Here is a 25,404-nt window from a genome sequence, read left to right as displayed (position 1 = left end):
ACCAGAAGCCGAACAGCAGTGTTGGATCAGAGCAGGTTGTGTTAAAAGGGAGGGTAGCATTTGGGTTTCAGCAGATGGAAGACCTGGATTTCCGGATAGCATGGCTAGACATTTTCATGTCCTGGCACATGTTGGAAGGGATGCCATGGACAGTTTGTTTTGACAGAATTGGTTTAAACCCTGATTCAGATTGATGGCTGAAGGATTGTGACACACATGTGTTGTGTATCAGCAGATGAATGTAGGGAAAAGAACCTCATTGACATTAAGCCATCCCTATGGAGATCCGGAGGGCTATTCAACAAGATGCAGTTGGACTTCATATAAATGCCTGTGTGCAACAAGCCGAGATAAGTCCTGGTGATTGTGTGCATCTTCTTGCACTAGGTTGAAGCATGCCCAACCATATAAAACTTTATAAATAAATAAGGCATGCTAGCCTCACATGTGCTTAATTGTTGTTAAGAGACCTGATCCCAATTTTTAGCTTCCTGACTTCACTATAGTCAGACCGAGGAACTCATTTTAATAATAAGGTCCTGAAAATGTTATGTGCACCAATACAAGTGGAGCAAAGACTTCATTTCAATTATAGGCCAGAGGCTTGGTACGTTGAAATCCAGACTGGCCAAGGTGTGTACGTAAGCATCTCTAAAGTGGCCTGCTGCTTTGCCCCTAGTGTTAATTATACTTCACAGCATTCCTGATCAGAGGTGGGGGGGGGTTAACTTGCAGAGTTTTACTCTGCGGAATTCCGCAGAGATGCATAAAAACTCAGGTAGAAATCGATATGTCGCACTGCTCATGCTCATTTTTAGTGGTGTGAGCTTGTTCCGTGCTGCAAAATCAACATGTGCCAGAGGGCGCTGCTTCTTTGCTGCCGCTTGGGTAGATATTCTACCCGAGTGGCAGCTTTCGCACTGCAAACGGTCAGGACTGCCCTCGTTGAGAAAATCTTAGCCAGGCACTGTTCTAGCACCCGAAAATCAACTAGAGGACACCAATTCTCACTTGTGCTTGCCAACTTCACATTGGTGAACCGAACGCGAGATAAAAATTTGCCATGTGGCAGTTGGTATAGTTTTGCCAGAATTTTGCATTACAAGCATAACACAGAGTGGGAAAAACTCCACAAACTCCACTGGCGGAGCGGAATTTATCACCCACCCCTATTCGGAGGACAGACTGTCTCCATATGAAATCAGCAGGGCCGAGCAATGAGACTACCTGCAGTGCCTGCAAATGCACTTGTAAACATTACAGATGACATGATCCTGGATTATTGAAAGGGACGAGCTGATGTAGTTAATTCTGTGTCCCACCAGGTTGGAGCTGCTACCACTCCAATGCATCAGAAGCAGTGCCAGGACCTCAGTCGTGATGACTGAGTCTTGGTGAAGAAACACATTCGGAAGACGTGTTTAGAACCACGATGGAACAGTCCTTTCCATGTGATCATGATGACAAACACTGCTAAGTGAGGAGGTCTCCCCAACTGGAGTCACGCCGCCCACACTTGTAGAGTAGAGTGCCCCCTTGATGATGTGACAATACTTCTCCCAGAAGTGCAAATAGCAACTGAAAGGCAGAGGGAAGACTTGAATGAGCTACAAAAAAGTGGCGAGCAGATCGCCTGCCTGAAGGGGGTCTTGATCAGTCGACATCTGGGGTTAAGAAAGGAGAGTCTTGGCTTGGTCTGAGGCGCTGACTGAGCCAGATTCAGACCATGACAAAGGGCCTAAAGTTGTGTCAAGGCGAGTGAAAGCTGAAGATGGCTGGCCAGGAAGTCAAGAGAGGGAGAGACTAAGTCTGCCTGAAGAACATGTACCGTCTACTACCCCAGAGGTTACTGAGGATTCCAGTCTAAGTGAAAGTGAAGACCAGCAATCTATGATTAGGAGTTCAAAGAGAACCAGAGTGACTTGTAGGAGTTACTCATCCCCTGATAGGACATACTTTATAGCAAATGACACAGAGGGGAGCTTGTGATTTGGAGGACAAGAGTGATATACCAGTTGAACCTCCATGCACCTGGGTTGTCACTGAACATTGTTTGTAATTGCTTCTACCACTGAATGAATTGCCCCGATTTGCAACTGACATGGTCTGGGCAGCACCTATTTTCTGAATAACATAGACAGCATTGACACTCTCTTTAATGAGGAGGGAGAAAAGTCCCAACATGTCAGAAGCATTTTCATTCTGGGCCAGGGAAACACATTCACCCTGTGACGTACACTTCCGTGAACCGTACCAGTAGGGGTAAGTGGGGGCAAGAGGCTCGAGTCTCGTGGGGAAACTGAGGCAAGGGACTAGAGCCACGAGAGCGGAGCAGAAGATGAATGAGTGATAGGGACTGGCCACAAGAGCAATCAATTATGGCAGAGCCCAACTGAAGGGCAAGTAGCCATTGGGAGCAGAGTCACTTCCCTTTTGGCAGATCTGTAGCCATCCAATACAGACCCATGCCAGCCCCTTATGGACTGATTTAGAGAACAGTGTTAAATATGAGGGAAAATCCCACTACTTCAAACAGGCCGGTCTTCACACGATGTGCAAATCTGTGCCGACAGAAAAAATATGGGGATATTCATGCACCCACACATTTCCTTCTGCACATTTTCCCGTACTCACGTACATGTCAGGTACCTCTAAATGTGGCCACTACTCTGTCAGGCAGCTGACTATCGGTATGGGCTGAGGGGCCACATTCCCACCTTTTTCCTGGCAAGAAGAATGTCTGTCAGGCTGAACAAAGGTTAGCCTGACAGACAGACTTCTTGTTCAGGTAAGGCAGGCAGGTGCTAGACATGTGCTAAATGAACAGGCTCCTGGTTGCCTGAGCTAAAATTTCCCAGGCTGAGGATTTCACAGCCCTGTGGGCTTGACCTCCTCAGCCTGGCAAAAGTGCCTTGAGGCCCTCCCCCTCGTGATGAGGGGGAACTTCACTAATTGCCTCGGACCTGGGCGTTTCAGTTTTAAGCCCTAAAGTGCCCACGGCCCAGTGTCAATCAGTGACACCTTGTCACAGAGTGGTGTGGGTCAGCAGTCTCACTGACCCCATCCCTCTCAGTGATGAAGCTGTGACTGCTGCCTTAAGTCAGCCAATGAGGGAAGGCAGCAGTCCCAACCATTGTGGGACCTCCGAGGTTTTCCTCGCGAATAGCTGCAGTTAAGGTAAGTTTGATGCTTTTTTTATGTTTGGTGCATTGGTGTATGTATGAATGTATGTGTATTTGTTAGTAAGGTGTGTGGTTGGGTGTGTGCATGTGCGTGTGAGAGAGAGAGAGCGATTGCACGGGTGTTAGTGAGGTGTATGGCCCCCCTCCCTGGTAAAACTACCAGCCACCACTGCTAACAGGGTGTAAGAAATTCTGGGTGTCTTGGGCTCTCAAAGCTTTCAATATCTCAGTTACCCTGGGTTCTGTGTTTCAGTGAGTTTGTGTCACTACTTGAGAAGAGATGAGTTGCTGTCTTTCCCAAGGACAATAGCATGAATTCAAACAAAAGTAACCGCATCTAGAAACATAGTCATGTTTAAATTAGCCTGGGCTACTAAAGCTGCCTTTAAGGTATGTACCTAAAAAACTGTGTTTTTGGTTGACCTTGTTAAGGCTATTTTATGCAGCTGACATATGGCACCAAAGGCCACAAGAGTCGGTCAGTTGGAAACATATGACCTCCATAACGGATCAGTTGCTATGGAAGGAGGAGTGCCCCATTGCAAAATAAGATTTGGCATGAGGCTCTAAAAATCAGAACATTTGAAATTCATTGCTACATAGTGAGGTAGAAAGAGTCATGGAATTACTGTTTCTAATAGATTATAGCCTGAGATCATACATCTAGCAAAGATACATTTCAATTAAAATAATAGACCTGGTACACAAACTGATACAATCAAATGAAAACAAGTACTGAGAAATGTAATATCTCTAGCTTGTTTTAGAGGAATGCGTTCCTATTTGTAATGGGGGCATGTTATTGTTTGATATGTTTTGATGCAGAAAAAGGAAATGCACATACATAAACCTAATAAACATGTATATATTGTGAGAAATTGGCTTGGTATATGCTGTCCACTAATTAAAGTGAGCACCCTGTACCAGTCCAAACAACCCTTATGGTGATTTAAGAGGTCAAAGATAACCTTAGAAAGCTATCCAAGTGGTAGCTGTGGAGAGCAGCCTTCAGGCTTAGTCTTGAAGGAATGTTAAGCAGCTTGTTTTACCAGAATGCAATCTTATTTTAATGGTTAAATGAAAGAGAACCACACAGTATTTATAGAAATATATAGTTATTATTATAACACACTCTAAATACTTCACAGCATCTGCTACACGCAGATAAACACGGAGCACACAATACTGTAGCACAGAAGCAGTTGTGAGTAGCACTGATACACAGTGGGCCCTGGGGGAGACCGAACCATATTCTAAAATAGTGATATAAGATCCATGACTCGAGTCAAGACAGTGTCTAGAGGATGTAGAATCGCTGGGACCCCAATGAATCACCCAAGGTGAGTAAATAGGGACCCCACAGGGGACGGGTGCAGTGTGGGAACATGACCCGTGCGTCGTACAATTCAATGGGAGAGTCGCGGTTGCAGTTTTAAAGTTTAAGGACCCTTCTAAGTGCACTTCGAAGAACCCTGTGGAAGTTAGGAGGTTGGTGAGCCACCCCACCTGTGGATACAGTAGTACTAGAGTTATCTATCCCAGGGAAGCCGGGTGCATAGGTCTGAAGTGCCATCGGAAACTGCAGTCGATCTCTATGGAGGACTTCAAAGAAGAGCCATTGCTAGGAAGAAGGAAAGTGTCCGTTGGATTCCCAAGGTGGATTCTTGGCGAAGGATATCTAAAAGCAGAGGTGACAGAGTCTGGGTCACTCAGGAGTGACCAGGGGCTCGGTAGACGAATGCACACCGATATTGGGTGCTTCAGGTGCAACGAGGGGGTTCTTGACTCTGCAGCCAAAGGGACCAGGAGACATCAAGGATGACCAGGAGCCAGATACAAGTTGTGCTACGAAGGAGGACGAGTGCTGAGGTGTCGGTATAAGGCAGGAGCACCAACAAGCCTTGGCAGCAGCAACCCACGAAGAAGGTCAAGAAAGGTTACAGTTCAGACCAGCAAGGTCCAGGAGACTCACCAAACACAGGGGAGTCAGGGCAAGCCTGGAGCATCCAGGGGAGCCCAGGAAAAGCAGTGTTGACCCGCCAAGAGGACCCACAGGCTGGAGGCACTGGAGTCGCAAGAGGACCTCAAGCAGTTTCACAAAGCAGCAGCCCACGGAGCACTCGGTGCGAGGAGGCCGGAGTTCTTCGGTGGAAATGGTGCCAGAGGTCGGGGCTTATTTTGGAAACGCCAACAAGCATATTCACTTGCAAAAGTACGCAATGCACAGGGGTGGGAAACAGCCTTTAGATCGCATGCGATACATCGCATGCCATTACAAAGCGGTTATTACAACGACTGCATTGTTACATCGCATACGATTACAACGCAAGTCGTTACAACGACTTGCTGTAGGAGGCATGCTAAACTAAGGAACAGTATAATTTACTATTCCAACACCTTCCCTGCTGTTGCACACACTGGAGCTGGAACAGTAAATTATACTATTCCTAAATCCAACGAACCCTACAGCAAGTCATTGTAACAACTTGAGTTGTAATTGTATGTGCTGTAACAACGCGGTCATTGTAATGACCGTGTTGTAATGGCACGCGATGTATCACATGTGATGCAAAGGCCCATATTCCACAGGGGTATGGGTATTGCAGCCCCTACGAGGGATTTTTACCTCAAACTTGGTAAGAGGGCAGCTCGGACCTCGGGACTTGGAAACCTATCTCCTGTGTTGCTGGAGCCTTCAGAGTCTGTATGAGCTCAGGAGCAGAAGACCGGTCAATTGTGATGTGGTGCCTGCGGTTGCAGGGTAGAGACTCCTTCACTCCAAGGGATGCTTCAGACTGAAAGGGAAACCAAGTCGACCCCAAACGAAGTCCAGCGAAGTCCAGAGTGTCCAGATGGTCGAAATTCAGTGGTTTCTGGTTCAGAATCTTGTCCACGTCGAATCTAGGGTCCTACAGCCAGGTAAGCCCTTTTGTACCCATGGGAGAGGGTTGGACAGATTCAGGAGAGGTTACTCCCATGTCCTTTGTCCAGTTTTGCGCCAGAGCAGGAGCCAACAGCTCCTTGGACTGGTTTGAACTGACCAGGAAACCCCAAATATGCCCCTCATGCAGACTTTCGGTTGCTGGCAAGCGCACCCACCCAGGCCTACTACACTAAATCCTGTCTGAGAGGTGGTCACACCTCCCTGTGACAGGATGCCTATTGTTCTGCCTTCCCCTGCTTGAGCTTGGCTCAGCAGCAGGAGGGCAGAAATATGTCTCTGGTGAGCAGCAACCATTTTGGGCAGGCCGGGACTAGAAGGCGGTCCCCAGGGCATGGGGCTGCTGAACAAGCAACCCCAACATTTCAAATAAAAATAGCCCCGGGGAGGTGGTGGTCCCCGGGGCATAATAAGCCTCTGGAGGGTTTGTGCGACGCTCCTTTATTCCTTTATTTGTACAATGCCCCTGGGACCTAGCCACCCATTTTGTCTAAACCAAACAAGACCAAAACAACAAAAATCCACCATACATATGTCAATATAGCATAAAAAATAGGTTATTCACAAAAATAAGGCTTGTAGCAACAAATAGCTCCCCTGGGGCTATTACGACCTTGTGACAGATGGACATTTTTAAGTACGCCGCCAACCGCCCCGTGCCCAGGCTGGGCACAGAGTCGCACGGACTCTCATGAACAGTACCTTGCCAACACGATGAAAACAAAGATGGCGCACGGCTTCGAGGAGGTGATGCGTTGTTGGCACTGGGCGTCAGGGGGAGCTATTTGTTGCTAAAAGCCTTATTTTTATGAATCACCTATTTTTTATGAGATCTTGACAGATGGATGCTGGATTTTTGTTGTTTTGGTCTCGTTTGGTTTAGATAAAGCTTTCCTATTTTTTTTATACTTGGAGTAGTGTCTATTTGTAGTGTTTTCACTGTGTTACTTTATGTGTACACAAATGCTTTACACACTACCTCTGAGATAAGCCTGCCTGCTCGTGCCAAACTACCGAGTGGGGTGAGCAGTGGCTGTCTAAGGGGGTAACCTCCTTATCCTGACTAGAAGCAAGGGTCCCTACTTGAACCAAGGTGGAAACCATTGCCAACTAAAGACCCCCATTTCTAACAGCAAGCAAATAAAATGCTTTCCATTATCCTTAAATAACTTCCCCAGCGATATTGTATAAGCTACTGCAGTATCTCCATGTCTTTGCTATGCATTATCCCCTTAGTTTTTTGTCCCCTGCTGCTCAGCCAAAGTGATTATAAGGTAACAGAATGCTTATGTGTGCCTGGTTGAGTGAATCTCTGTTGGAGTGCGTAGGCTGAGCAGCATGGATGTTGCACCTTACTACCAACTTTACCTGTAACCTGATACTCCTACCTTGAGAATAACCCTTATCCTGTTTCACCTATACTACTGGCTACCTAGCATCTTCATTTACCACAGTTACCTGTGTGTACCAGCCACTCATCATAAACCGCTTTGCACTGCAGCTGGTGCCAATTAGTGGACATAATAATAATCTGTACATCGTGGTGTATCTCTGGATCGAGTAGTCAATGTTATATAGCACCTGCCCTTCTGCACCCTTCTGATGATGTATAACACCTGCAGCCCTGCCAAGTACCATGCACTAGGCATTAGTTCAACGCCTTTCAGTGTGGTGATCCTCATCATCGCACTGAAATGCATTGTCACGCATTATAGCGCCTCCTAAGGTCAGCTGACATGGGGAATGCTGCTATATTGCACATGTTGGACTGAGCTGCAGTGGCAGTCAGCGGCACTGCTCCTGGTAAGCAGAGGATAAGAGGGCTGGCTATATCTGCTACAATGTATTCAAGCAGAGACACATTCCAAGACCGATAACTTAAACTGACATCGCAGTCAGTGCCCAATGGTGAATATAGATTCTGACCGACAGTGAGACACAGTAGGTTATGTGAGTCACGATCCGTCCTCCTGCTGCCGTCCGCCCTTCTTAAAGGTACAATGTACAGCTCCTCCTGAGTCCTAACATCGTTGCTGTCACTGCAGCGGGGTGGCGGGATGAGGTGATAGATTTCCAACGCGACCTAACGCCGGTTGTGGCAGACTTTCAGCGTTGTCAGTGCAGGACAAGCCAGGGTGAGAGCTGTTGACACCGCCGTCTGCGCTAAAGATGGATTATGGATCCAATCTGGAAGGGATCAGGCCTGCACCATTTGGCCACAGACAGGCCCAGAGCAGCTGACTAACGAGTCAATGACGTAGCGCTGGGGGCCAGTCGCCACGAGAGCGAGTGCAGCAAACTGCTGTGCTCGCTGGTTGCAGCATGAAAGACGGCACCGCGGAGGCGGTATCACAAGCGAGTGGGACTCAGCCCACTGGGCTGCGGCACCACCAGCCGGGCTCAGCGACTCAGTGACGATGATGAATAATCATTAAGTGCCTGAGAGAGCAGGTAATCTATTTACTGTAATTATTAATCACATCTTTTTAAACACTTCTCCGTAACTGGCATGCATAAATTGCTGTTACACTGAGCAATGTGACTAGGTTAGTGTAGTACTAGTGCCCTTCTATTTCTGGTGCTTTCCAGTGTTTATTCCCTCCCTCATTCTTTGCCCCAGCCCAGGCCCCCAATAACTGCTGCTGTCGTATGGCAACACTAGAAGTCTTCATGAACACGTGCGGAGTCTGGGAGAGGCTGAGCAGGTGGTGGTTAGGGCAGGCAAGCCTCTCATATTATCCGAGCAGTGCCACTGCGATCAAGTCTGCATTGAGAGCTCCTCACCAGCATCATGACTTGGGACAGACTGACTTCCCAACTATACAGCAGCTGAGTGTATGCAGTCGGCTGAGCCAATGAGTGTGACAGACATAGACTAACAGAGACACTTCTCAAGGACATCGGCAGCTTCATTATTTTTCTAACCTAGGTGCAGCAGTGCAGTGACTTTACTAGTGACAAGGTAAATCATTATTCAATTAACGCTACTGCAGCGATTTTGCACAGGGGAGGGGTTAAACATCCCTGTTGAAAGAACTTGACTGTACCAATGATGCATATTCCTAAAACTATCAGTTTACAATGGCACTAGGTTAGTGCCCTAAAGCAAACACAAGGAGATGATGAAGCAGCAGAACAGAGCACTGAAACTTTTCAGACACTCACCCCCAGTCACAGATCTGGGTTGAATCCATCATCATTCTTTAGCTCACTTTGGCACCTCAGTTTAGACCCAGCTATATGCAAATCAGTCTTGACCCAGTGCCCCATGGGAACAGTCCAGCCTAATCTGCAAAGCCAGGTCTTCCCTGGACCAGAAACAAGCATCCTGAGACCGGTTTCGGGGTAACACCCCTCATCAACCAGGCTAGCTTGAATCCAGTGGCAAAGTGAGCAAGGGACCCACGTCTGGGCATACCCTGCCAACATAGGGCAAACAAAGCAAACACAAGGAGATGATCAAGGAACTGTTCAACGTCATACAGCACTTCGCAAAGCCCACCTGCGAAGCCACGGACGTCCCCTCTTCCCAGGAACTCTGCGACAAGCTCAGCTCCTACTTCCATCTGAAGATCAAGACCCTTTACGACAACTTCAACGAACCAGCACGTGACACTACCCCCCTACCCACCGTCGCTGATAAGCTGTCCATCACGTCCTGAGATCCCGCAACCATCGAACTCATCACCGCGAGCATGAAGAAAACTCACTCAGGAGCCCCTAAGGACCCCTGCTCACCACACATCTTCCACAGGGCCGCCGCTATCATCACACCTGAACTAGGACGGATAATCAACACCTCCCTCAGATCTGGCATCTGCCCAGATGACTGGATACAAGAGGAGGTGAAACCCCTCCTCAAGAAACCAACGGCCGACCCAACAGACCTGAAAAACTACCGGCCCATCTCTCTCCTCCCTTTTGCGGCCAAAGTCACCGAAAGACTCATGAACGCCCAGTTGACCACCTTCCTCGAAGAGAACTCCATCCTAGAAGCCTCCCAATCCGAATTCCGCAGCAACCACAGCACCGAGACGCCCTCCTTGCTGCCACTGACGACAGACATCTGCATGCTAGTGGACCAGAGACACACTGCGGCCCTCATCCTTCTAGACCTATCTGCAGCCTTCGACACTGTCTCGCATTGCACGCTCGCAGTCAGACTTCGCGACGTGGGGATATAAGGAACCACCCTCAACTGGATCCAATCCTTCCTCTCCGGCAGAATCCAAAGGACTCGACTCTCTCCCTTCTTCGCCGAACCCATGGAAATCAACTGCGGAGTACCCCAGGAATCATCACTCAGCCACACGCTTTTCAATATCTACATGGCCCCCCTCGCCGCCATCGTCAGACAGCATGGGCTCAGCATTGTATCCGTCGCGGACGACTCCCAGCTCATCCTCTCACTCACGAAGAATCCCAAAGACACCAGACTCTGCTTCCAGGAAGGAATGAAGAACGTGGCAATCTGGATGCAAGACAGCTGTTTGAAGCTCATCTCGGATAAGACCGAGGTCCTCATCCTCGGACCCTGCACCTCGGCCTGGGACACCACCTGGTGGCCTCCGGCCCTCGGGAACCCACCCACCCCGACTGACCACGCTTGGAACCTCGCCATCATCCTTGACTCCTCCCTCTCCATGAACTGCCAGATCAACGCAGTCACTTCCACTAGTTTCAACTGCCATTGCATCCTCCGTAAGACCTTCAAAAGGATCGCCCCCGAATGCAGAAAGACTGTCAGATACGCACTCATAACCATCAGACTGGACTACGGCAACGCACTCTACGTCGGAATCAACAGAACTCTTCTACACAAACTTCAAACCATCCAGAACGCCGCAGCCAGACTCGTCCTTGGGACATCATGCCACGAACACATGACCCATCACCTACGGGGCCTCCACTGGCTCTCTGTCAAGAAGAGGGTTACCTTCAAACTCCTCGCCCACGCCTACAAATCCCTCAACAACATCGGACCCAAATACCTCAACGAGAGAGTATCCTTCCACGTACCCAAGAGGATCCTCCGCTCCACCGACCTCGCCTTGGCCGAGGTCCCCCACATCTGCAGAACCAAACCCGGTGGGAGAGCTTTCTCCTACATCGCTGCCAAGACCTGGAACAAGCTCCCTGTGAACATCAGACGCTCCACGACCCTGCACATGTTCAGGAAGGACCACAAGACCTGGCTATTCGACTAATCCGGAGCCGCTCCCCCACCACCTTGAGACCCTCACGGGTGAGTAGTGCGCTTTACAAACCCCTGATTGATTGATGGACAGAGCACTGAAAATGTTCAGACACTCCTCCTCAGTCACAGATCTGGGTTGAATCCATTATCGTTCTTTAGTTCACTTCGTCACACCAGTTCAGACCCAACCATATTGCACTAGGTTAGTGCCCTTCTATTTCTGGTGCTTTGTAGCAGTTTTAAGATTTTCTTAGAGTTTCGTGTTGCTCAAATGGGGGTAACTTCTGATATTTATATATGTTTCTCTCGACGTCAATGCTTAATTTTGCTCACGAGTGTCACTCATAGTGGTTGAAATGTCACTCATAATTACACTGAATTATCAAGATATCACGCATAGCAATTTGAACCCTTGGCAGCTATGCACTTGCTGTTACACAACCTTTCGAAGTTGTATAACACCCGCTATTCCACACCCCGTTCCATAAGTGGGTCAAGGGTGAGACCAGAATCGTGCCTCTCCTCCCAAGATTCTGCTTCCTTCCTCCCCAGCGGCTCGTGCTCCTCTCACCTGCCTCCGCTCGCGCTGCTGTCAGAGCCCCCATCACAACGTACTACTGCACGGGACCTCGTCTGCTTCGCGTCCCCGGAGCACGCCGTGTCAGGCACTCTATTCGCTCCACGGTTGACTATCTCTGCATCCGCACCTTGTTATCAGACCTGCCTACTCACACTGTGCCACCAGGTGTCACACGTTATGGATCTGTAACATGTTACTGTACATGCCTAAAGCCCGCCCCAATGACCACCTCTCCTCCGACGCACTTTCGATGCTGGAGGGGAAATGGGCTCAAGACTCCGCCCCCTCCTCAGCCCCTCCTCTCTCCTGTTGGCACTGGAGGGCTCTTGTCAGATAAGGGGATTGTGCTCGTTCAGAAATAAAAGAGGTCGTTGTACACCTCAAATTATGAAGATGCCAGAGGCAGCCGAGACTCCCCTCGGTTTTTGATTAGCGTGGGGCGGTAAAGGGGGTCCCTAGGTCGAGGAAGATAGATAGGGTATTAATCATTTTAGCTGATCTTGTGGGCCGATGCAGGCATTGAAGGACTGGGCAGTGCAAACCCCATAGGTTCTCCTGGAGCTGAGTTTGATGTTCCAGATGATCCCTGGTCGAGTCTGAGGAGGAATGGACAGATAACAGAAGGTCCGTTTCCCTATGTCGCTAGTTTGATACAAAACAACGAGAGCAGAGAAAAGCCCGCGAGGGTGTTTGAATGACCGAGCCTCCACGTCGATGATGGCACAGGGAGTACTTGATTGGTTCAGTTTCGGGCTCCAAGGTTGGCACGTTTAGAGGCACTCGTAGCTGAGCCGTGAGACAAGTCAAAGGCAGACGGAACTATCAAATATTTACTCAGTCTTCAAAGAGCTACTAAATCTAAATAGTACATTGTTTTGTATACCGCATAGCTGCATTTTACAATCCTTGTAATTCCTTGTAATTCCACAATATAATGATACAATACAATACAATACTTAATAGCAGACCTCAGAAGCATGGAAGGTTAAAATTGGCCCTTGGGATTTTAATCCATGGCCTACAAAACACCGCATGTTACTGTCATACATGTAACTCACTGAGCCATCCGACCAGAAATTAGTTTATATTTTTTTTATTAAATAGTCTCAGACAAAGGCAAACCATTTAATACTGGAACATAGCACATAGGTATTATGGCAGGTACATTCGCACCAGCGCTCTGTAGTGTTGACACTGCGGACGGATCCGTGGCGGGGTACCAAGTGAGGTGTAGCCTCCACGGACACTCGGACACTGATTACTCTGGTCTGGGAACTGCCTCGAGCGTATCTCTCTTTTGTTTCTACCTTTGGCTGCACAGGCCTCGTGCGCATGCGACACGCGTCACTCGTGCAGCAATGCACTGCCTATTCCAGAAAACGAACGATGCCCAATGGTGCTCGACTTATTTTCCGAGTGGGGGTGCTCGATGTTTCAGCACTGAGAGCTGTAAGGGTGTAGTGTAATATGTAGCGGATTGTGCTTTTTAGATTACACAGTCGCAACTATAATTTTAAAGTATCAGGTGGCAGGGCACTCACATTTATATACAACACAATTACACCGACATGGCGGCAACATTTGCACAGGCATACAGTTTTACTAATAAAACTATATAGCGCAAGTGATAATGTGTGAAAATTAGGTGAAAAGTAAAGTGTCTTGGTTGTTTTTCATCCTATCAACATCTTAGTTTCCATTACACTTGGTTACGCGAAAACATGCTTAATTTGTGCTGTCTAACTCCTAATATATTCTGAAATATTTATACAGTTCACCTGCAGGCATTTACATTTTGTTGTGTTAGAAAAAATCTCTCGATACAGCTTTTCCTTTACACTCCATGTTCCCTGCAAGATTTTCACATAGTTCACTTTACACAATTCTATGACAGGACAGGAGGCTCCGATTATGCTTTTCTCTATTTCTTTACTGACAGACAGCAGCCAATAGAAACACAGTAAAGAAAAAAAGAAAAAAAAGAAACTACAATACCCATCAGTACCTGGGCAACCATAGAGACTAACTCCCTATATAAGTAACCATAGAGGACATTACTTCCTCTTTCTTTGCTGCTTCCCAGCCAGTTAAGTGCTTATTTTCTATTTCCTTGCATTATTTGTGCTATTGTTTCTGCAAAGTGTTCCTTACTACATTTGCTTGTCCTGGTGTGTTTAAAGTCGCGTTGTGTGCTTTGCCTCGTCCCGACGCTTCACCGGGGGTTGTCGCGGCTGTTTTGCATGCAGTCTGTGTCCTTGGAAGCGCGAGTTCGCCTTCCGTGTCTCGGGCACTTGCCGCCCGCGTCTCTTCAGTGGAGTGGGAGTTCCGGGGCCCCGGTGAGCGCGCGCGTCTACCGCGCGCCTTCTCCAACATTTCCTTACTTTGCAGGCAGAATTTAGCGCATGCGCAGTAGCGCGACTTCTGTAACTTCCGTGTTTACACACGGAGATGACACGCTGAGGCGGCGTTTTTCGAGCCTGAAGCCCACAGCCTGCGCAGGAGGTCCCTGGTCTATGCCTATTCTCCCTTGAGGGCTTGGCCTGTACAATTGATAGAGGCAGTGCCTAGAGTGGCTTTTTCAGAGCAAGCCCTCCCTCCACTTATATATTTAATTGTGTTTCGAAGGTAGAGTTTCCCTGCCGCCTGGCTTGCTGTGGGGTTGTCACTCCCCCTTTACTGATCTTCTTCTTGACTCCATTATCATTTTCCTCTGTGGGCATATTATAATCCCTTGTGATTATGGAAGAGTATTATGATGAGGAGCCTGCAGGTTCCATGGAGCATGATCTGGTGGAAGCACTAGATCATGGGGTGCAACACTCAGTGAATGTGGCTTTAGTTCGCGCCATTGCGCCTTTGAAGCGCCATTTAACAGAATACGCTTCACAACAGGGTTGGGTGCCCTCTTCATCTTCTCAACGCTCCTCTAAGTCGCCAAAGACTCCCCACCATTCTGACTTCGTTAAATTGGCTAAGACCTTATCTTCTGGTGGTGTTTCTAAGAAGGCGTCCAGGGTGGACCAGTCTTCCACAGACTCTGATGGCGCTTCGTCCTCTTCTTCCTCTGCTCCAAATGTCACCCCCCCCCTGCGAAGAAGGCTCGCAAGGAGCATTTTGTGGACGCCCCGTCTCATCCTCAAGTCCTTACATTGGAGCCGTCTGATATCATACATCCCAATTCCAAAACTTGGCTCCCTTCCAGCGAGGTCGCGGAATATGTGCAAGCTCACATTCGTCAGCCCTTTGACCAGGATGTGAGAGCGCGCCTTCGATCAGAGTGTCCTCGCCCTGATCTAGCAGATAAGCTGGCGGACACTCCTGAGGTGGACCCTACCATTATTACCTACCTCAAGAAATTTTCAAAGGACCCCAAAAAGGGTATTGCTAGATCTTGGCGTCTGTGCCAGGATAAGGTTTTGGATCTCCTGGGCCCCCTTACAAAAATACTAGACATAGGTTTCCGTGCTAGGGCATCCGCGACCTGTATAGACCCGGATGAACTGATTGGTTGGGCTCAACGTGCTGTATGTCAACTGGGCAATGCTAGCTGTGCCTTATCCACAGAAAGGCGCCGGTCCATCCTTTTAAAAATGGATTCCAGACTGACCGAGTTGGCAGCTTCCGAGTCAGGTCCCCTTGCTCAGGGTCTTCTTTTTGGTCAACCCTTCCTCAAGGAGTTGACCAAATTTGTCACCACATTCAGTGGCCTTGACAAGGCACAATCATCTTTACGCAGGGCTATGGGCCCGGTTTTTGGCAGGGCCGGACGTTCTCAGGGACGTTCGTTCGGCCGAGGAGCTGCCCAACAATCTCATCGTGGCAACCAGTCCCACAGAGGAGGAGGTCAGGATTCTTCCAAGTCCAATTTTTGTCCCTCCCGTAAAGGTCGTGGACAAGCCACTAAAAGTCGTTATGGAGGAAATCAAGGAGGACGTCAAGAGTACTCCAATTCAGGTGAGCTTGATTCCTTATACAGATGTTGTTCTGGGGAGCAGAATTCAGTCTTTTCTAAACAATTGGCGCACGATCTCCAGCGATGTATGGGTCTTGTAGATAGTCCTCGGGTACAGGAACGAGTTTTACAGTTCTCCTCGTCAGACCCACCTTCCTTCGCCCCTTCATTTTTCCCAACTAGATCACGGGATAATGTCCAAAGAGATCGAGTCTCTTCTGGCCAAAGGAGCCATAGTTCAGACTTCTCGTCATCCTCAAGGGTTCGTCAGCACTGTCTTCCTCGTTCAAAAGAAAGGGGGCGGGTCAGGTTTGGTACTCAATCTCAAGGACTTCAACAGCGGAGTGGTGTATCGGCATTTCAAGATGGAGGGCATCTATCTTCTCAGGGATCTTCTTCGCGAGGGCGACTGGATGGTCCGTCTGGACTTGAAGGACGCTTACTTGTCTGTCCCGATGTTCCCACCTCATCGTCGTTTCCTCCAGTTTCAATGGTCGGGGATGTGGTTCGAGTACACTGTTCTCCTGTTCGGCCTCTCGTCGGCCCCGTGGTGCTTCACGAAGCTTCTGAGGCCGGTAGTGGAGTTGTTGCGGGCGCGCGGGGTTCGTCTGATTGTCTATCTCGACGATATCCTTCTGATGGCCCAATGTCCTGTCCAATTGCAAACCCATTTGCTCTGGTCAGTAGAGCTATTACAGTCTCTAGGGTTTCTAGTGAATCCTCTCAAGTCTGTTTTGCACCCCTCTCAGTCAGTGGAACTCCTGGGTTTCCTAGTCGATTCAGTCACTTGTCAACTCCTCTTGCCCTCCCAGAAAATCAGGTCCATCAAGAGGGAGTTGAGATTGTTCTTATCCAGACAGAGTGTGTCGTTGAGATCGATAGCTCAGATTGTCGGCCTGTTGGTGTCCTCCATTCAGGCGATTTTTCCGGGACCATTGCATTATCGAGCCCTCCAACGTCTGAAGATCAGACATCTGCAGAAGGGCCTTCGTTATTCCGATCTAGTTCCTCTGTCGGAGAACGCAAAGTCAGAGATGTGGTGGTGGCTCACCCACATGGAAGCCTGGAATGGGAGGGCTCTGTTCGGGAAAGCCCCAGATGTGGTACTGGAATCGGATGCCAGTCTTTGGGGATGGGGAGCCCGTTGCGGGTCTGTGACGACGGGCGGTCGTTGGTCGCGGGACGAATTGACTCTCCACATCAATTGCTTGGAGCTCCTTGCAGGCTCGTTCGCGATCCGTTGCCTTGCATCCCAAGCGACCAATTGTTGCATACTCCTCCGCATGGACAACATATCGGCGGTTCGGTATGTCAACAAACTCGGGGGGACGAGATCAAAACTTTTGGCAGAAATTGCAAAGGATTTTTGGCATTTCTGCCTTCAACGGAAGATCACTCTTATTGCGGAGTATCTCCTGGGTCGCGAGAACCAGGTGGCCGATTGGAACTCTCGGCATCTGATGGACTTCAGCGACTGGAGGCTCCACCCTAGGGTGTTTCGGAATCTCTCTCGGATTTGGGGTCAGTCTCTACTAGACCTGTTTGCTTCTCGCCTCAACGCTCACTTGCCCCACTTTTACAGCTGCCGTCCGGATCCGGAGGCTCTGGCCACGGATGCGTTCCATCAGACCTGGCCTCCTCATCTCTGCTATGCGTTTCCCCCGTTCGCGATGATTCCCAGGGTCTTGGCGCGGGCAAAGCACTTCCAGTCGGAACTCATTCTGATTACTCCTCTCTGCAGGGCTCAGGCTTGGTTTCCGGATCTTCTGGAGATGAGTTGCTTGCCGCCGCTCCTTCTTCCCCAGAAGTGGAACTTGTTGCTGGACCCTCTGCTCAATCCGCATCCCTTGATTCAATCGGGTCAGCTCCGATTGGTTGCGTGGCGGATTTCGGGGAACGCTGGAAAATCCCGGGCTTATCTGGAGATGCTGCACGATTTCTCGGTGAGGCTTGGGCCCCCAACACACACAAGCGTTATGCTTCGGCTTGGGGACGATGGTGTAGTTGGTGTTCGGAACGAGACCTGGATCCCACTTCAGCGAATGTTGCTGTAGTGGTTAATTTCCTTGCTTCCCTGGCTTCTTCTGGTTCTGCTTATCGGACTGTTAATTCTTTTCGTTCTGTAATCTCTGCAGGCCACGACTCTGTCGATGGGAAGCCTGTTGGTGAACATCCCTTGGTTTCTAAGCTGCTTAGGGGCATTCGGCTGGTCAATCCGCCTTGCCCAAAGTATGTTGCTCTTTGGGATATTTCCGTTGTTTTGCGTTTTCTGGAGTCTTGGTCTCCCAATTCCTTGTTGTCGCGTAAACAGCTTTAGCTTCGGCAAAGTTGACGATGTTATTGTGTTTGGTGTCCTGCACGCGCGTTTCAGATGTGCGGGCTTTGGACCTCGCTGGTCGGACGTTCTCTCCGGATGGAGTCTTTCTCCATTTCTAGATGCACTAAATGTAACCTGTCATCTGTGACATATCCTGCTTTTCCTCAAAATCAGCAGTTATGTGTTGTGCAAAGCCTTAAGGATTATAAGGTGAGTACAGCTCCTTTTCGACAAAATCTGTCTGGTCAGTTGTTGATTGCTTTGCAGAAGCCCTTTAAACCGGTAACGCCTGCTACTTTGGCGCGCTGGGTGCGTTGGCTCATGTCTGAGGCTGGCATTGATGTCTCCATTTTTGGAGCTCATTCAGCTCGGGGAGCCATGGCTTCTAAAGCTTTTTCTGTGGGTGTGAGTCTACATGACATCATGAAGGCCGCTGATTGGTCTTCCGACTCTGTGTTTAAAACGTTTTATTTCAAGCCTATTGTTGATATTGCTTCTGTTGTGGTGGCTCAGCTTTGAACAAGCATAATCGGAGCCTCCTGTCCTGCCATAGAATTAAAAATTTGCAAACATTCGTGACAAGAATTTTCAATTCTATTAAGGACACGGAGGCGAGGATTATCCCACCCGTATTGTTTATATGCATTTATCATGTATGCTTTTGTATACCTATGGTATTGTTCTACGATGTTCCTTGCACTGTTTCCCTCCCCCTTTTTGCCTTGATTCCATGGTATTGGGATGGTGTATTACGACTCTATCTTTCTTTCAGGCTCTGATCAGAAATGAGTGTCCTTCTGGCAATGCTTCATCGGCCTTCAGCGGTCCAGTTCCTAGATGAGTGGGCTACGGCTTCTCCAGTCTCCTGGTCCTTGGTTCCTTTGGACGCCTTATGCTGGTCGATCTTCTCTTCTGCCTTTGGATGTTTACCAGGCTGTTCTTCTGAGATCCTTGAGTTTCATTATGACTTTTTTCACTTTAACTGTTTATGGACAAAGAAAGAGGAAGTAATGTCCTCTATGAATACTTATATAGGGAGTTAGTCTCTATGGTTGCCCAGGTACTGATGGGTATTGTAGTTTCTTTTATTTTTTTTCTTTACTGTGTTTCTATTGGCTGCTGTCTGTCAGTAAAGAAATAGAGAAAAGCATAATCCTCGCCTCCGTGTCCTTAATAGAATTGAAAATTCTTGTCACGAATGTTTGCAAATTTTTAATTCTCTCACTTTGCACTCAGAGAAAAAAAGTAATCAAAAATCTCCATGTAGATTAAGCAGCAATTTGTCAAAAGACATAGCTTGCCATTTAACCTCTATCTTTAAGCAAAGTAAATGCGTCAAAGTAAAACAAGCATTTAAAATGCAATAGGTCTCGCCTTTTATTAAGTTAAAGCCATTTGCTTTGCTATACAATACCATTAGCAAAGCAAATGGCTTTAACTAAATCAAAGGCGAGACCTATTGCACCAGTAAGCAACTGAAAGGTGACCAGCAAACCTTTGCGATGGGGTTTCCCGGTGCAGGACTGGTACCGCCATGTTTAGTAACTCAACCAGTGCCAGCTAGAAAAACTCTTTTGTTTAAATATGCAGATAATGCAGTTAACGATTTATTATCTATCATTACAAAAAGGGGTTTGTTTACAATAGTAGATTTATCCGTATAGAGAACTGTTCTTTGTAATGTGAATATGCCCGGGTTCTACTAGGGGATACAGGCGTCCCCACTGTATAGGCAGTGATTAATTATGTGGCAAAGCCATACTAATGCATAATGCCACAGGACCGCATCATCCAAGTGGGCCTACATAGAGGTACTAGGCAGACAACCATTAACCCACACCCTACTAACCATGCACAATAGCAGCCTCATACTTCAAACCAAAGCGCAGTGAGCCACTATTAGATCTACGGGGGCTACATAAATACTACATATTAATGCTTCAGTGAGAAAGAAGAGTTTATGTCACCTTAAAAGGATGCATTTATCAGGTCAACCAGCCACACCTTGTAGAGGTGAACAAACAAGCTGAGGAATAGCCCAATCGCATTTTGCACGGTAATTGCACTAGGCACTTTCTGCAATTGCAAAAGGGATTGTTGGCTCTCAAGATCCTGGCGAAAAATACGTAATGCAAAGCACCCACACCTCACCTGGCCGTCCCTCTTGGTGAGCAATATATCATTTATAAAGTGTACTGGCCTGCCTCCTGAACAGGTTGCTTCCATTCACTTTGGTGTAAGCCTAGAACTGAACTGGCCTCAAGCACCTATCTATAGCTAAATGGTGCCAGTAACAACTCAGATGTGTAAAGGTCCATCTGTTCTATAGACTTGGCAGCAATGGGCAATACCAGATGTGATCACATCTGACCCTAGTGCTTTGATTCCAAGAAAAAGGTATGGTTTACATAGAGTGGAGATACCGGGTAAGAGCGGACCAGTTACAAATATTTACATTAAAAAAAAATGCGCACCTTTTATAAGGTCCGGATCACAGGGATGCGTAGACTCCGTATTTCACCCAGAAGTGAATATTGTTTACTGCTAAGGCAATGGAGAGCCTAGAGCGCGCTGTAGATAATTACTAATACTTTGTCATGCCCTAATCTCCTGAGTTCTTAAGGGCGCACGTGTTCTTGTGACCCTAGCTGCTTTCTTTGCACTAATGGAGACGCTTACTTAAGCAGACGCCTTTGCAGGTACACAGACTGTCAAAGAGGTCTAGTCAGCTTTCCATCCTTCCGAGGTCGGTAAAATGAGTACCATTAAATTGGTTAACATTAACCTCTGCAATTTACAGCGATTATAAAATGCGTAAATGCAGCAAGAGGGGCAAAATTAAAAAAACAAAATCCAACAGCTTCTTTCTGTATGCCCAGCTGTTGTAAACGTATCTAGGACCCTAATTAAATATTCCCGATTCATGCCCTTATGTGGTTATAACAAATAATATCCTTATAAAGGCATAAGAATCATATCCATATTTAGTCATAGCCAATGCAGTCCAAATACGGCAAGGCTACTCCCATAGACTCCTTGAAAGTACAAAGCGTTCTTTAAACAAACCAAGGCTCCACCAGCCCGGGAATTCCCCCTGCTTTTGTTTTGATTTGTGCAAGAACTCCTGGAGTCCAGAAAGAACTGTAAGTTCTTAGTGACGTCTTATGTCCAACCTTACGTCAAACTCGGCACCTTTCAGGTATAAATATACCAGCATTTGCCTTAAGCGAACACACGGTGGTTTGGAGCAGAGCGGCTATCTACGTGCCCGACGCCCAGCTGATGCGAGTGCTGAAGGAAGCCGACCCTCCCATTTGACGCACTGAGAGAGACGCTGTCTTTTTTCCTGCCGAGAAATCCAGCCCCAGTGTTTCCAGTCACCCTTGCGGGTTGCTGGGAGATCAAGTCCTGAGAGAGAGATACAAGACCTCCTTCATTCTATAAACAAGGTACGGAGCTGATTAGATCCTTAGAGAATTCTTGAAGCAGATTCTTGGCAAAACTATCTTAACTTACTTACTCCTTCCCACGTATTAGGCTTAGGTCAGGTACACCGGGATAGGCGTATTTTAGAAACACCAGTTAAGCACGTTTAGTCAACTTTTATAATTGTATGTATTTTATCCGTTTTAAGTATCATATGTTTCAGAAACCATATCAATGCTTTGACAGTATTATTTCATAATACTCCTTTTACTGTACGCACTTTACTTCATGACAAGTATTGCAATTGTGGCAATTCACTTCTCTTGCATGAGAAAGAGGACTGCTCAATAAATAACAACTTTTATTGAAAACGCCCGTCTCTCTATTTCTCTGCACTCTGGTGAAACTAAGCATGCACGATTGACTGAGTGAAATAGCTGTCTATTGTTTTCACACGACTCTGGAGATATACTCCTTATTCTGGAGGGAGCAAAGTTGTCATGTTTATGCGGTTGTCAGAAACGAATCCCTTCTTGTCTAATCAGGAAAGTTAACTCCTTCCTGTTCATTCGAGAACGTTTCTAGTGACCTCTGAGCTAGCTGGCATTCATAATTAAGTCTAACATATTCAATAGAGACCTAGTCGACCTCGGTCCTACGTCTAAACTATCGTTTATGTTATTCCAATGCGCAGAGCCTATTGGGAATATAGGAACTACACTACATGGCGCCCAACGTTTGGTAAGGCGATAATCTAACGCAAGATACTAGAGTAACTCAGTTGTGCTTTTCACACAGACCCATTTTCCCGTAAAAACTCCAATAGACGTCTGGAGTGGGTAAAGGGTTAATATCCGCCGGAACTTAGTAGGAAGAGATTCCTATGTATTAGTTTTTGGTTTAGTCAACGTTGAAGGAAACAGTGTTCCAAAATATTGTGCACCTAATCTTTGTTTCCTTGAAACCTGCTCTGCAACAAAAATTCTTTCAGTCAGTAAAATGACTGAAAGTGATGATGAAAGGGAGAGAGCTAAAATAGCAGCTCAACTTCTAGCGGATGACACAAGTCTCCAAAATGAAGACCAGAATGCTCTAATCATTCCGGTAAATGTAAGAAAAACTATAACTATTAAACTTATAGAAAATGGACTATCATCAAGAGGTGGTACAGTCATATTTGTGGTAGAGGCCCACGAATATCGGCAGACAGAGGTATTCTATTCATGGATACATTTTCCAGCAGCACATGCTGTGACACACGATTTCCACTATTACAAAATAGAGGAATCTCCAGAGGAATACACTCCTTTCGAGGACATTGAGATTCCACTAACATACCAAGAGCATATGCTCTGGTTTAATGGCGCCCTAAAACATCAAACTCACATCACCAGGCTCGGTCCTCTAGGTAGACCAGGAGCCACATGGCCGGTTCTAGCCAGCTACACACCACATCCCGACATTGGAAAAATGTCAAGCGAAGAACTTTTAGTTAAGCTAAAAGAATTAACAAAGGCATACAGAGAATTAATTCAATTGACAATTGATGATACAACATACCTGCAGAAATTGAAAGAAACAGATATAGCAGAACAACCTTTTGAACTTGCCAGAATCATAGAAAAATCCTATGAAGAACATTTAGAGATAGTTTGGGTGGGAAACCACTAAAACCCCAACTAACTGAAAATCCTGAAAAAACTTTTATTAAAAATAATCTGAACACTCCAAAAAAGAGGTGGGAGGGTAACAAACAAACCACTCCCAGAGAAAAACAGTTTAAGTCCAGAGGAAAGTCTCCTCAACGAAGAGACAGATCTCCAGAACGAGAAGGCAAGTCTCCCCACAGAGAGCCCTCTGAGAAAAGATACAACCTTAGAGATAGGGATAAATTAAGAAAACCTGACAGATATCAAGATATTGATACACGTCCCTCTCAATCTTTTCAGACTTCCTCACAGAAATCGGAAAGAAGAGGACGGTCACAACACAAAGAAGAGCACGTCAAGTCCAAAGACAAGGAACCTGCTCATCAAAGTAAAACATTACAATATCCAAGAAAGAAGGTATCTAGTATTAAAATAAAACATGCCGAGAATTCTGAGGACACAACTGAACAAGCATTTACAATGCAATGGTTTCGCCTTTGGAAAAGTTAGAGCTATTGGCATGGTAAATGACAAATTTTGTATTTATGTATTGGTTTTGAAAACAGATAAATAAATGGCATTGTCATTTACATTGCCATTCTCTCGCAAATGTGAGACCTATTGTACCCTACGGACGAGCTCAGCAGACATCAATTACTACCACACACACACACACCCAGAGCCACACACACACACACAGAGCCGCACACACACCCAGAGCCACACACACACACCCAGAGCCACACACACACACACATGCATGTGTGCGTGCATGCGTGTGTGTGAGAGAGAGAGCTTGTGTGCGTGAAAGAGAGAGAGAGTTGTAGTGAGAGCGGGTATATCCAGTCAATGAGAGGGAAGGCGCTCCGTGGCACCAGTTCTCATGCAATATGTTTGTGTTTTGTGTTTTAGGTATTTCAAATGCTGTTTTTTTTGTACCTCTGTAATATACACATCGAGGGACAAGCGTGAAGCGTGGAGTAGAGCAGGAAAAGGTGTGAGGGAACGCACACACACCACCCTAGCCTTTCACAACCACTGCTGACTCCGCAGCTGCAGGAGAATCATTAACAGGCACCAGCCCTGAGCAGCTGGAATGGATGATGCACCACCACTGCTGGAGACTTGACAGGGAGCAAAGGCCTGCCTGCTGTCAAGCCATGGCCCTATTGAAAGCAGTGAGCACCAATAAACGCCTTACCGTGCATAACAGAAGTCAAAAGTGCTTCGGCACTGCACACTGCCAACACCACGCTACCAGTGCTGGAGGCCTGAAAGGGAGCAAAGGGGTCCTTGTATCATACTACAGTCAAGCTAAAAGCACTAGTGAAGGTCTTACTGTAAACAGCAGGAGTCAAGGGTGCTTCTGCACTGCACACCACGCACTACCCCCACCACGCCACCAGTGCGGGAGGCCTGACAGGGAGCAAGGGGTCCTTGTATCATAATAAAAGCACAAATGAAGGACTTACCGTGCGTAGCAGGAATCAATGGTGCTTTGGCACTACACACCAAAGAAAGAGAGAGAATGCATGAGTGCCTGTGTGTGTGCGCGAGAGAGAGGGGGGGATAGAGAGAAAGAGCGTGGGCGTGTGAGAGAGGGAGAGAGAGTGTGGATGTGTGTGAGAGCAAGAGCGCGCATGTGTCTGTGCGTGGGTGTGTGTGAGAGAAAGAGAGAGAGTGAATGTGTTTGTGCATGTGTGTGTGTGTGTGAGTGAGAGAATGTGCATGTGTGTGTGTCTGTGTGTGTGAGAGAGAGAGAGCGTGCATGTGTGGGTGTATGTGTGTGAGAGAGGGGGAGAGAGAAAGAGAGCAGAGAGCCTGCATGTGTGAGTATGCGTGTGCTTATAAAGGACATCAAAGTGCCGAAAGGGGAGAAAGAAGGGGTGAGTGCATGCCGAGGTGACAAGAAGGACTGGGCGAAAAGGGAGGGGCGAATGCCAGAAGGGAAAGTGATCACGGGGGGGAAGCACGCAAGTGTTGCACGCGCACCCGCTCACATGCACTGCAAACTGTAGCCAGCACAGTGCATGCTGGACACTGAACAGTAAAGGAAGTAATATGCCAACGGAATGCTGATGTAAGGCATTAAAACGCAATCTGCACGATGTTGTCATGATCGGTTTTCTTGAAAAAATAGTTTTATAAAAGAAAGAAAAA

At 47.4% G+C, this 25,404-nt stretch overlaps 1 protein-coding gene across 4 annotated transcripts in view; it reads right to left on the bottom strand.

The window, feature by feature from the left end:
• Positions 1–25,404, bottom strand: part of LOC144823468 (carotenoid-cleaving dioxygenase, mitochondrial-like) — a 501,856-nt gene that overhangs the window by 308,915 nt on the left and 167,537 nt on the right. The window contains exon 1 of one of the 4 annotated variants that reach the window (XM_078682004.1): positions 11,892–12,508. The exons of the other annotated variants lie outside the window; for them this stretch is intronic. Within the exon in view, the coding sequence (XP_078538130.1) occupies positions 11,892–11,925 (34 nt within the window). The 5' untranslated portion in view covers positions 11,926–12,508. Of the gene's footprint in view, positions 1–11,891; positions 12,509–25,404 lie in introns of those variants that run through there. 4 annotated transcript variants of the gene reach the window in all.

Source organism: Lissotriton helveticus, chromosome 3_1 (genome assembly GCF_964261635.1).
Source record: "Lissotriton helveticus chromosome 3_1, aLisHel1.1, whole genome shotgun sequence".
NCBI classification, from domain to species: Eukaryota; Metazoa; Chordata; class Amphibia; order Caudata; family Salamandridae; genus Lissotriton; species Lissotriton helveticus.
Note: the sequence above shows the minus strand (reverse complement) of the source record. Positions and strands in the feature narration are given on the sequence as shown.